Source organism: Limulus polyphemus, unplaced genomic scaffold, assembly GCF_000517525.1.
Source record: "Limulus polyphemus unplaced genomic scaffold, Limulus_polyphemus-2.1.2 Scaffold7711, whole genome shotgun sequence".
Classification (NCBI taxonomy): domain Eukaryota; kingdom Metazoa; phylum Arthropoda; class Merostomata; order Xiphosura; family Limulidae; genus Limulus; species Limulus polyphemus.
In genome coordinates, this window is record NW_013673321.1 from 15,066 (window position 1) to 26,927 (window position 11,862).

The 11,862-nt window shown below is 30.9% G+C and overlaps 1 protein-coding gene across 1 annotated transcript in view; it reads left to right on the plus strand.

The window, feature by feature from the left end:
* LOC106474808 (nicastrin-like) overlaps nt 1-11,862 on the plus strand; it is a gene marked incomplete at its 5' end in the record, with an annotated part of 27,384 nt that overhangs the window by 12,680 nt on the left and 2,842 nt on the right. The window contains 5 exons of the mRNA XM_013935500.2: nt 605-780; nt 2,316-2,478; nt 3,174-3,252; nt 7,032-7,180; nt 10,174-10,282. Of these exons, the coding sequence (XP_013790954.1) occupies nt 605-780; nt 2,316-2,478; nt 3,174-3,252; nt 7,032-7,180; nt 10,174-10,282 (676 nt within the window). The remainder of the gene's footprint in view (nt 1-604; nt 781-2,315; nt 2,479-3,173; nt 3,253-7,031; nt 7,181-10,173; nt 10,283-11,862) is intronic.

Consider the following 11,862-nt stretch of genomic DNA (forward strand, 5'->3'; position numbering starts at 1 on the left):
AAAGGAATCTTCTATATAATTTGGTTGTATATGAAAATCAAATACTTGACATTTCACGTGTCCTCTACAGTCCAACGTTAACAATAAAGGAATCTTCTATATAATTTGGTTGTATATGAAAATCAAATACTTGACATTTCACGTGTCCTCTACAGTCCATCGTTAACAATAAAGGAATCTTCTATATAATTTGGTTGTATATGAAAATCAAATACTTGACATTTCACGTGTCCTCTACAGTCCAACGTTAACAATAAAGGAATCTTCTATATAATTTGGTTGTATATGAAAATCAAATACTTGACATTTCAGTCTGGTTGCTCAAGGTTTACTAGGGTACCACTAGTCCACGGACCAGTGCTGATCGGTCACAACCACCTTGCCAGTCCGTAGGATTTCACAAAAACTGACAGAATATTCATACGTAAATTATAATAATGGGTTATTGATGTACTTTCGTTTTAGTGGTCCACAGTAGGTTAGGGAGGCAGTGATATAAAAACAACAAGGTTAAGAACTGTATTAAAAATCTAATTGTTCACTACTGTAGGGTGTTTAGAGAACATCTTTATGTGATTGGAATGTATTTGGTAACAATTTCTAGATTAACTACCTAACAAAAATACTGTTGAAGGCCGGTGAAAACTCCTCTAGACCTGACCTTTCGCTTGCTCCCTGGGATAAACCATTGCCTCCTGCTTCATTACATAGGTTTCTCCGTGCAGACTTGGATATCCCTGGTGTTGTTATTAGCAACCATAAGGATGAGTTCACTAATAGGTAATAAATCTTAACTTTTAACATTTATTTTGTGTGTTGTATTTATAAAATGTAAAAAAAAAAGACCTATTTATAAGTGCTGTATCTTTTGTGATCACAAACTCTTATGTGTAATGAGAATGTGAATTAGTGTTTAAAGCATCATTCAGATTTTTTAACTATATAATAATTCTTTAGTTTATACAATATGAAAATGTAAGTCTGTATGCACCCATTTTAGCTTTAGTATAAATTATTTTATATTAAAGTTGCAATAACAACAAAAAACTATTGAGTTCAAACAAACCAAAAACAATGTCTTTAAGCACTTTCGTGACATACTGCCTTGCACTAATCATCACACAATATTCAACAGCTTTTATCTTGTACTCAGACATGTCGTAATCTTTAAAATCTCTATCAATCATAACTAAAATTCCTACAGGTTTTGTTTTTCATAGTTTATCAAGCTTCAAGATCTTGATTCTTTGATAGAAGTCTTCTAGAACTTGTACCATTATCTCTTGTTTCTACATTCATTCGACCCATCAGTATAAGTAGTTATAAAATTTGAGTTATGTCACCAAAGTAACTACCTTATATATGACTTACAAACTCTTTGGTAGCCTTGTCATTAAAGCAAGTTTCACCTAACGACAGGCCGTACAGATTCTGGATTCGTTACGTAACTGAACAAAGTCAGCAAGTGCCGTTTCTAGCTTTACTATGTTAAAGAGTTTAGAATACTTTGAGCATTTTTAAAAAACAGTTCTCATCCATTTTATGAAACCTGAGAACTTTTAGTAACCAGTGCTCTATCATGACACACAAGTGGTATTTCACAAGCTCTTTCTTCAAATAACTGAAAAAAAAAGAAAGTAAGAAATTTAGTTATAATTCCAATCCAAGGAAAAAATCAAAAATTTTAAAACTGAATTCACGATTGATTTATTTTGATAAAAGAAAATATTTATATTCTCCAATAGGTGGCTTACTCTCTTTTTGATAGTAATGTGCCGTACTCTTCTGTTATAAGTATTATAACATTATTAAGCTCGTTATGAAGTTGAATTTACCTAGATACTTGAACTTCTTTCAGTCAATAATACAGTTCAGTAATATTTTCTATTTAAAACAGTTTAGGTTTAGTTTTCTGGTGAGTGACTTGAAGAACACTGTAGAAAGTTCCTGAAAACTAGATTGTATAAGCTTATCACTGGTCCTCTGATAGCTTGTTAGTCTTAGGAAAAGTTTTGTTTTATATAGGAAGCTATGTTTACACCACTTGTTATGTCAGCATTACATTATTTATTTTATTAGTTAAAAAATATATCTCACTAATTTGTATCTAAAACACGTTAAGCTGTTTTATAATGAAGCTTTACGTATTGTGGATAATCTTTATTCTGGTTAGGCTACTACCTTGTTTGCAGATAATGTGTTGTAACGATTCAACATACGTATGCTTTCTTTCTTTCGTTTTGCTCTTCCCTAGTTCAACATGTACATTTTTTTTCTTCTAATATAAAATGCTAATGTATTTTATATATCTCTAGATACTACAACAGCATATATGATTTCATACCCAACATCAATGACACCGAAGTTTTAGATATCCTTGCCTCTAACATAACTGCACTAACTTCTGTAATTACGGAGACGGTCTACGAGCTGTTGACGGGGGAAAGACCAACTCACATAGAAGTGAATGAAACTTTGGTAAGTACACTCGTCGAACTTAGTTGTTTTTATTTCTTTAAGCACTGTTATGTTACATTAAAGAATTCTAGTAATAATAATAGGATTGTACTAGTTTACATAGAAAAGTCTTTTTGCAATTTAACTGAAACAATATATATGGATAATAATGAAAGTTAAAAACACGTGTAATCAGGAAAGTTTGTAAATCGTAATAAAGAAATTAACTGAAACAATATATATGGATAATAATGAAAGTTAAAAACACGTGTAATCAGGAAAGTTTGTAAATCGTAATAAAGAAATTAACTGAAACAATATATATGGATAATAATGAAAGTTAAAAACACGTGTAATCAGGAAAGTTTGTAAATCGTAATAAAGAAAATTGGGGAAAAACTCTAGTATTGAAAGGGTACGGTATGAGACATATTTCAGTATAATTGTATTGCAAAATTAAAGAAATCACCTACCATAGCTGTCATAAATCCTGTAATTTTAACTTGTAGTAGAAAACATTGTCTAGTTAAAAAATAAACTACCTGGGAATCATTTAACTCTGAACTAAAGTTTAAGCTACGTTTCAGTTTTTTAGTTTGCATTATTGGTATTTCTCAGAAGCTAGCAAATGAATGTGGAAGATTAAAAGTAATTGTATAACTGCTTAACTAGTTCAACTATTAAAGACAACTTCAGATAGTTCTTTTTTTTTGTAGGTGCAAGGACTGTTGGAGTGTTACTTGGCAAATATTTCTTGTGATTTATTCAGAACCATAAGTAAACTATACGAACATGGTAAGTCGTTAGCCTAAAATAAACAAACAAATCTAACTATATGTCAATCTGCTTCATTAGTAAACTGTACAAACATGGTAAGTCGTTAGCCTAAAGTAAACAAACAAATCTAACTATTTCAGTTTAGTAATGAAGCAGATTGACAAATAGTTAGATTTGTTTGTTTACTTTAGGCTAACGACTTACCATGTTTGTATAGTTTACTTATGAGACAGATTGACGTTAGATTTGTTTGTTTACTTTAGGCTAACGACTTACCATGTTTGTATTTAGGCTAACGACTTACCATGTTTGTACAGTTTACTAATGAAGCAAATTGACAAATAGTAAACAAACAAATCTAACTATTTGTCAATCTGCTTCATTAGTAAACTGTACAAACATGGTAAGTCGTTAGCCTAAAGTAAACAAACAAATCTAACTATTTGTCAATCTGCTTCATTAGTAAACTGTACAAACATGGTAAGTCGTTAGCCTAAAATAAACAAACAAATCTAACTATATGTCAATCTGCTTCATAAGTAAACTATACAAACATGGTAAGTCGTTAGCCTAAAGTAAACAAACAAATCTAACTATTTGTCAATCTGCTTCATTAGTAAACTATACAAACATGGTAAGTCGTTAGCCTAAAGTAAACAAACAAATCTAACTGTATGTCAATCTGTCTCATAAGTAAACTATACGAACGTGGTAAGTCGTTAGCCTAAAGTAAACAAACAAATCTAACTATTTGTCAATCTGCTTGTAAGAATACTAAGATTTCAGAAACAAATTACGAAGTAAAATAACAGTAATTTTGAAACACCAAAGTATGTAGCTTTTTAAAAACATGCAGTATTAGAAATAATCATGGGAATACCACCATTTTATTATGTGCTGTATGACAGTATAAAGCCTGCAAAAGTATAGGCAGCCAGACTATGCCCAGTAGTAGCAGTGTAATCCATTCATGGCTTTGTGTACTGAAATACTATATATCTTGGCTGGTTAAAAATACTTCACATTACAAATTATGGCAAGATGCTGTGTTTCAGTAGTTGCTGTATGTACGACTCTGAAGAGGGAACATGAAATGACACTGTTAAGAATAGAAGTAACTGAGGGTGCAACTTGATAATCTGTGAAAGTTATGTGAGTATATCAGGGTACGTTCTTTATGAGTCAGATGATGATTTAGTACTAGTTTTGTCAGTGACCTTGCTGTATATTCAGGTGTGAATGTTACCTCAAGAACTATAAGATAAACATTAACACAAAGTGGTCTTGTGGACATATAGCTGCTTGAAATTCTCCAATGAGAAGTGGTAATCAAACTGAAAAGTTAAAATGGGCATTAGACCACAAACAGAGATAAACAAAACTGTAGATGTATGCTTTTTTTCAGATGAATCTAAGCAACAATTAACGAGAGTTTGAAAATAGAGAGTGGTACCGTAGTTAGTATAAGATATCTACAGTGAAATATGGAAGTGGGGTGGGGGGAATCAGTGTAACTTTGGAGCTGTATCTCAATGAATGGTGTCGTTAACCTACATAAAATTAATGTCATACTTGTTGATAACAAGTACGGTCTGATCTATCCTGCCATTCCATAATGACTCATCAGGCATTGAGTCATCTTCCAGCAAGTCAGATTATCCAAAGCATATAGCAATTGTGGTAAAATGGTAAAGAGGACCGATGGAACTGTCACAACCATGGCTTCACTTGCACAGAGACCCAGTATGAACATTCTTGAGGCTCAGTTGGCTCCTGTAAACATTTTAAAGGTCAAAAGGCACCCAAACAGCTTGGCTGAAATGTGGCAATTAATTCATGATGCTTCAAATGATAGTCGTTATCATACATTAATAAACTGTATGACACCATAAAAACAGGGTGTAATGTTTTGTGTAAAGCAAGCAAAGGATTCTTATTTAAAAAAAAATATTAGTCCATTGTACAACATATTCTGTGATAATGTTTCTTACCGTTAAGAAATTCACCATTGAAGTTCTTTACTCATTGGTTGTGACTCCTGTAATGCTTGTGTGATTCCATGCTTATTTCTAATACTAAATGTATGTGTGTGTGTAGATAGATATAGATAGATAGATACTGAACTAACACTAAAAAGTGAAAGGTTAAAATAAATTCAACAATAAATGTAAATAATAATTAAAAAGATTATTAAAGGAAGAAGGTTATTATTTTCATTTATTTGTTAATTTTTTCAATAAAGTATTTCACACTGATTAATTAAACATCTCTCTGGTTTCACATTTTGTGGTGTTTGATTGTGGACAGACCTACATATGGTTATTTTAATTTCTGTGCCAACCATTGGTTTCACATTTTGTGGTGTTTGCTTGTGGACAGACATACTTGTGGTTATTTAATTTCTGTGCCAACCATTGGTTTCACATTTTGTGGTGTTTGCTTGTGGACAGACATACTTGTGGTTATTTAATTTCTGTGCCAACCTTTGGTTCTTAAGTAGTAATTCTTAGGCAAGTAAATCAGTGATTTTTTTTTCTGTTTTCTAGTTTGAGAATAAAAACAAGAAATATGTTTTTATTCTCAAACTAGAAAACAGAAATATGTTTTTATTCTCAAACTAGAAAACAGAAATAGTTTTCTAGTTTGAGAATAAAAGCATATTTTTGTTTTCTAGTTTGAGAATAAAACCTATTTCTGTGTTCTAGTTTGAGAATAAAAACCTATTTCTGTGTTCTAGTTTGAGAATAAAAACCTATTTCTGTGTTCTAGTTTGAGAATAAAAGCCTATTTCTGTTTTTTAGTTTGAGAATAAAAACCTATTTCTGTTTTCTAGTTTGAGAATAAAAACATATTTCTGTTTTTTAGTTTGAGAATAAAAACCTAGCTAACATAAATGTAAGGAAAATAATTAATGAAGAACTTTCTGGAGTGCCAGTTTATAAAAATGTTGCAATTTGTTTTATAAATTAAGATTGTCTTTTAATGAGTTGTTGTATTATGATAACTTGTTTAAACAATTCATAAACCATCCTGATTCCTGTATGTATACTGGGCTATATTAATTTTTATAAATTAAGATTAGGATGGTTTATGAATTGTTTAAACAAGTTATCATAATACAACAACTCATTTAAAGACTTTCCTGTATGTATACTGGGTTATATTAATTTTTATAAATTAAGATTAGGATGGTTTATGAATTGTTTAAACAAGTTATCATAATACAACAACTCATTAAAAGACTTTCCTGTATCTATACTGGGTTATATTAGATTGTAAATTTTTGTTACAGGTTTATATCCAGAAACATCATAAACAACAAGGATACCCAACTAATGAAACAATGTATTCTAATTTTTATAAGAATATTTATATATTTAGTTAGTTATACTGACTGCCAGGCTGATTTGTATTTGAACTATAAGTAAATAGTTTCCTCTGATTGGAAGATATTGATATTTTATAATGTAAGTAGACGTGAAATACTTCAGAATACATAGAAATGATACTAGATGAATGGAGAAGATAGCCAGATATATCTAACTGTCAGTGTAAACAGTAAGTTATTGAGATAATAACGAATATGTTTGTGTCCAACATTGTAGTCCCAAACTGCATAAAATATATATATTTCACCATTTAACTTGCCTGGTAAAAGCATTAAAGAATTATTTTATCATAAAACCCACAAACTGTTGTATTTTTAGTGTAGTCCATCCACAGGTTAATAACTTTGTAGCTAAATTACTTTGTGATATTTTCAAAAGGTCTAATTTTGTTTTTTTACTGACTTCTAGCAAAGAAACCATATCCATTATATGTTCGTGTAGAAACTCGTCACATCAGTCCTGTTATCGTTTACACCAAGCTCCTCCTGGCTCATCTGACTGGTACTATTTTGCAAAATAAAACAAAAGATGATTGTAAAGCTGAAGAATCAAATGAGGTCAGATATGCTGTAGTTAGTGTTCTTTGTCGGTACTTTTGTCTTACCAATACTGACACTTCCTGGATAGTCCTTAAAAAATTGTTAGAAGCTTCTGGAAACTTATAATAGTCTCTATTGTGATAGCCACATCTGGTAACAATGTGCTCAGAATGCGAACATCGCCTGAAGTCGGAGACAAACCTGCATGTCATTGTGATGCTTATTTCCAGTTGTCTTTGTTTTCTCATCCATTTTTCATAGTTTGCATTGTCATATTTCATGGGCTAGTTATTATATGCTATTCAGTAACATTAGTTGTACCACAAAGTTTTGTGCCTAGTAGTATGGTAGTGGTGAAATAGAATTATCAAACGTGTAGTTTTGAAACATGATTCTTATTTAACTAACTACCCCTTCTCGTGTCCAGTTTTATACATCTTTTAAATTAAGTAATAATTGACTACTACTGTTAATTTTTTTGAGAATGGAAGATATTTCAAAATGATATTATAAAAAGATTTATATTAATTTTATAAGAATAACAAAGTTAAATAATGGGAAAGGCAAAAAGTAACAAAAAAATCTTACCACTTTTTAATAATTATTTCAATTACCTCAGTGACACACAGAAAACTGCTGATGTTAAATGAAAAAGGTGGAATGTTTTTTTTTTCTTCGATACCAATTTCATTTCAAATTCATAATAGAGACATAAGTTGCAAGGTTTTTAAACATCGTGGAGTTCCTTTAGGCCTAAAAGCAGTGACTAACAGAGACATAAGTTGCAAGGTTTTTAAACATCGTGGAGGTTCCTTTAGGCCTAAAAGCAGTGACTAACCGGAGACATAAGTTGCAAGGTTTTTAAACATCGTGGAGGTTCCTTTAGGCCTAAAAGCAGTGACTAATAGAGACATAAGTTGCAAGGTTTTTAAACATCGTGGAGGTTCCTTTAGGCCTAAAAGCAGTGACTAATAGAGACATATGTTGCAAGGTTTTTAAACTTCTTGGTGGTTCCACACCAGAATATAATTTTGTCTGCTGAAAGTATAAAATTTTCTTTTGGTTCAGTATAGAACCCATTCTTTGAGCTTTACCTTCAACAGCCAATAAGTAATGCTATTTATATGCAGGACTATGAATGGTTGTCCAATTGTCACTAATGTTTAATACTAAGAAGGCAGTTTAATTTCAAACCTTTCTGACTTGTGTGTTTTAGAGGTAAAATAATCAAAACTTAGAAATAATAATGTATTTACTAGTTTTTACATCAAGCCTCATTCCAATGAAATGTTTTAATTGTTTAACACAATTAGAGATTATGTAAATTTTTCTAACCGTGTAGATTATTATGAAAGATGTTCTGACCTTCACAAGAATCTACTAATATATAAAGTATTTCATACAGTTTTATTCTGTAGCTTGCAATGTTATCCTGACACTACACTGTGTCAAAGAATTTCCTGGACTTTTCCATTAATATTCCTAGAAAAATGTACATTTGGGATTCCTGTCCTACAATTTTTTTTATTCACATCAACATATGTTTGTTTATTTTTTTGGTCTTAGTTTCAACTTTATGATTTTTTTATAAATATATCATCTTATTTACCTTGCTTTCTTAATTTTGCCTTCGATGAAAGTGGCATGAAAGTTCTCTTGACTTCACTATTCGACAGTCTGCAAGTTGTTGAAGTATTCGGCATATTGATTGCCTATTATAATTTTTCTCTAAAAAGAATCCTGGAATATCACAATCTGTCATTAATTTGAGATGAATAAGACAGAGAATTAAAGCCAGTTCTATGTTCAATAAAAACTTGGAGTAGATTTAAAATGAAATCTCTGTTGCATGACTCACATTTGTTTCATGTATCTTGAAATAAACAAACACACAGAAGTCGGATATCACTAGGCACATTGTTATATAGGTATCACTAGGTGTATTGTTGTTTAGGCATCACTAGATGCAATCTTTGTTATTTAAACAACACAGTGTTCCTTTGAGATATAAACATTTCATATGTCATGTATAAAGAAAACTAACTTTATTACCTTAAAAAACTTGTACATAAACATATTACATGACTGATTGTGGCTTTCAATGTCATCTGATGTAGAATTGTCTTTACAGAAGAACAAGATTGTTTGAGTGATAACTTGCTTCATGTTTCTTTTCTCTTAATTCTTCCTTAACCTTTCTATGTTATGATTTTCAGAAGAAAATAAAACTTTTTTCTGTAACTGTAACTGTATTTTGTGGCCTTATTCTTTTAAACTATGTATTGTTTCTTCCGTTATGCAAGTTTATTACTTTTCTTTAAGTTAGATATTTAATCTTTTATTTAAGTCACATTCCTTCTTCCATGTTCTGTTTATTTTCTAAATATCACATTTTGTATGTACTTGTCTTCATGTTCTTTCTCTATATATGGTGTTGTAGTTTTATCAAAGATTTTTTTTGTTTTGATAAAAGCAGTGTCCTTTAAAATTTTGCTTGTATTGCTGTTGTGGAAAAAAATGTGTTAATTTCTGCAAGGAATTTATTAGTAAAACAGTATTTTATTCATAACATTTACTCTTTAGGTATACCATAAGTACTCAGTTTAGGGTTGCGTATGAAAATATGTAAACATTGCATGGCTATGTTATACATTCTGTATCTGTTTAGTAGAAGCAAACCATTAGCAAAGATAAATATGTAAACATTGCATGGCTATGTTATACATTCTGTATCTGTTTAGTAGAAGCAAACCATTAGCAAAGATTAGAGAATATAGACTTGCTAAAGATTTTAAATAAGTTTTTTGTTTCTTGCTGAATTCTTAATATTCAAGGTGCTTCTGTAGTGATGTCGATGTCTCATTTTGATTCTTTAAAGAATCTTACAGTAATGACAATAAAGAAAGTTAAAATGCTTTGAAAGTAGAGGATATTGGAATGATACTTGAAAAAAAAGGTTGCTGTCCTTTTAAAATAGGTACTGTTTTTTAAAAACTTTTTTTTTGTCATAGATTTATGTGTATAATTGGATTAGAGGATCAGATCCAAACAACACAGGTGTTTGTGTTCAGTCTACTACAAGGTTTACGTTAGCACAGTCTCCAGCCTTTGAGCTAAAAGGTACGTGTATAGTGTTTTATTACAAACCAAAATGATTTCTATCGAGGGTCAAAGTTCAAATTGTAAATATTTGAGAAACGTGCCCAACCATCACTAACTTTTAATTGTAGTTGGTGACACATTTCATCCAAATAAGCTGACGGTTAATAAGCAATTTCATTAGTTTATTTTGTTTATAAACGTATGTAGGAGTGAATTATTAATGTGTATTAAACATATTTTAACTGCCAAAGAGTTAAAAAAAACAAATTAAGAAATATATTTTTGCCCTAAAAGTGTATGAGAGAGAAATTTTGTGAGAAAAAAAAAAAACGTGAAAGTTTAGTAATGTTTATTTGTGTTTAAATAAGTTTTACATGTAGTACATTAAACACAAGTTTGTTTCAACACTTTTTACATTACATAAAATGCAACACCGAACTATTTTCTCTTCACCAAGGGTATGTAAAAACTAGATAATAAAATGCACCCTTACGAAGGCTACTTAAAGTATAAAATACATGTAGGTAAAGAATGTGTTTAATCTCTGATGCATTACATGTTCCGAATTTCTTACCACTGTTAATGTTCCATATTTTTTATTTCATTGCATGCAATTGATATATTTAATTTTTCTTCTAAATAACGGAGTTCCATTTTTTTGTTTTGTGATTCAAAGCTGATAAAAATAACTTTGAAGGTAGAGAATTAAGTATTATTAATGTTTGATAATAGTTTAAACAAATATTCATTATTTCTGGGGTTTAACCAAAGAGAACTTTTAAAATGTCTTTGAAATCTACTTAGATTGAGCCCCTGGATAGCCCACTGTGTAGCTTTGTGCTTAACAAAAAACACTGGGATTGTTTAGACTCGTAAAGATGGTAGTTAGCGATCCCTGTAGAAATTACTCTGTGTTCGTTTATAATTTGATTATAATAGATTTATCTTGTTCAAATATTTAATCTATATACAATGCCCCTACAGTCTTGCACCTATCGTTATTGTTGTCTCCACAACTCGTGATCAAAAACGGTCAATTTCTCAAATCTCATTCTAAACATGATGATGACCTAAGGAAGTCAAAACACCGTTACTTTTGTGTTTTTAAATAGAAGTTTTTAATACCCATAGTCGTCATCTCTATACACTGAGTGGTCACAAGTAAATAGACACCTAATTTTTCGTCATTTAACTGATTTATGCTAACTAATTTGTGTTCACAGAGCACTATATATATAAAAATGGTCCGCACACTAATTAACTTGTGCTACAACATGCCTAGAACTCAAGGTTCTCTCGAATTGTCAGATTTTGTTAGAGGAAGGATAGTTAGTCAAGCAGATGGTGGAATAAGTCAGCGGCAAATTTTGCAGAATTTGGGAATCCCGCTTTCGACAGTCAACAGAATCATTATGCAGTTCAGGAAACACAGCAAGGAAAGAACCGAGCAGCGTCTGGGCCATCCTGGTCCATTTGAGAGGACAAAAAAGGGCTGTCAAGAGGAGCATCGAAATGGATCCCAGATTAACGACTACAGAAGTGGCCAAAATTGGTGGGATGAGCCCGAAATCTGTTCAACTGATTCTCCACAGATTGGG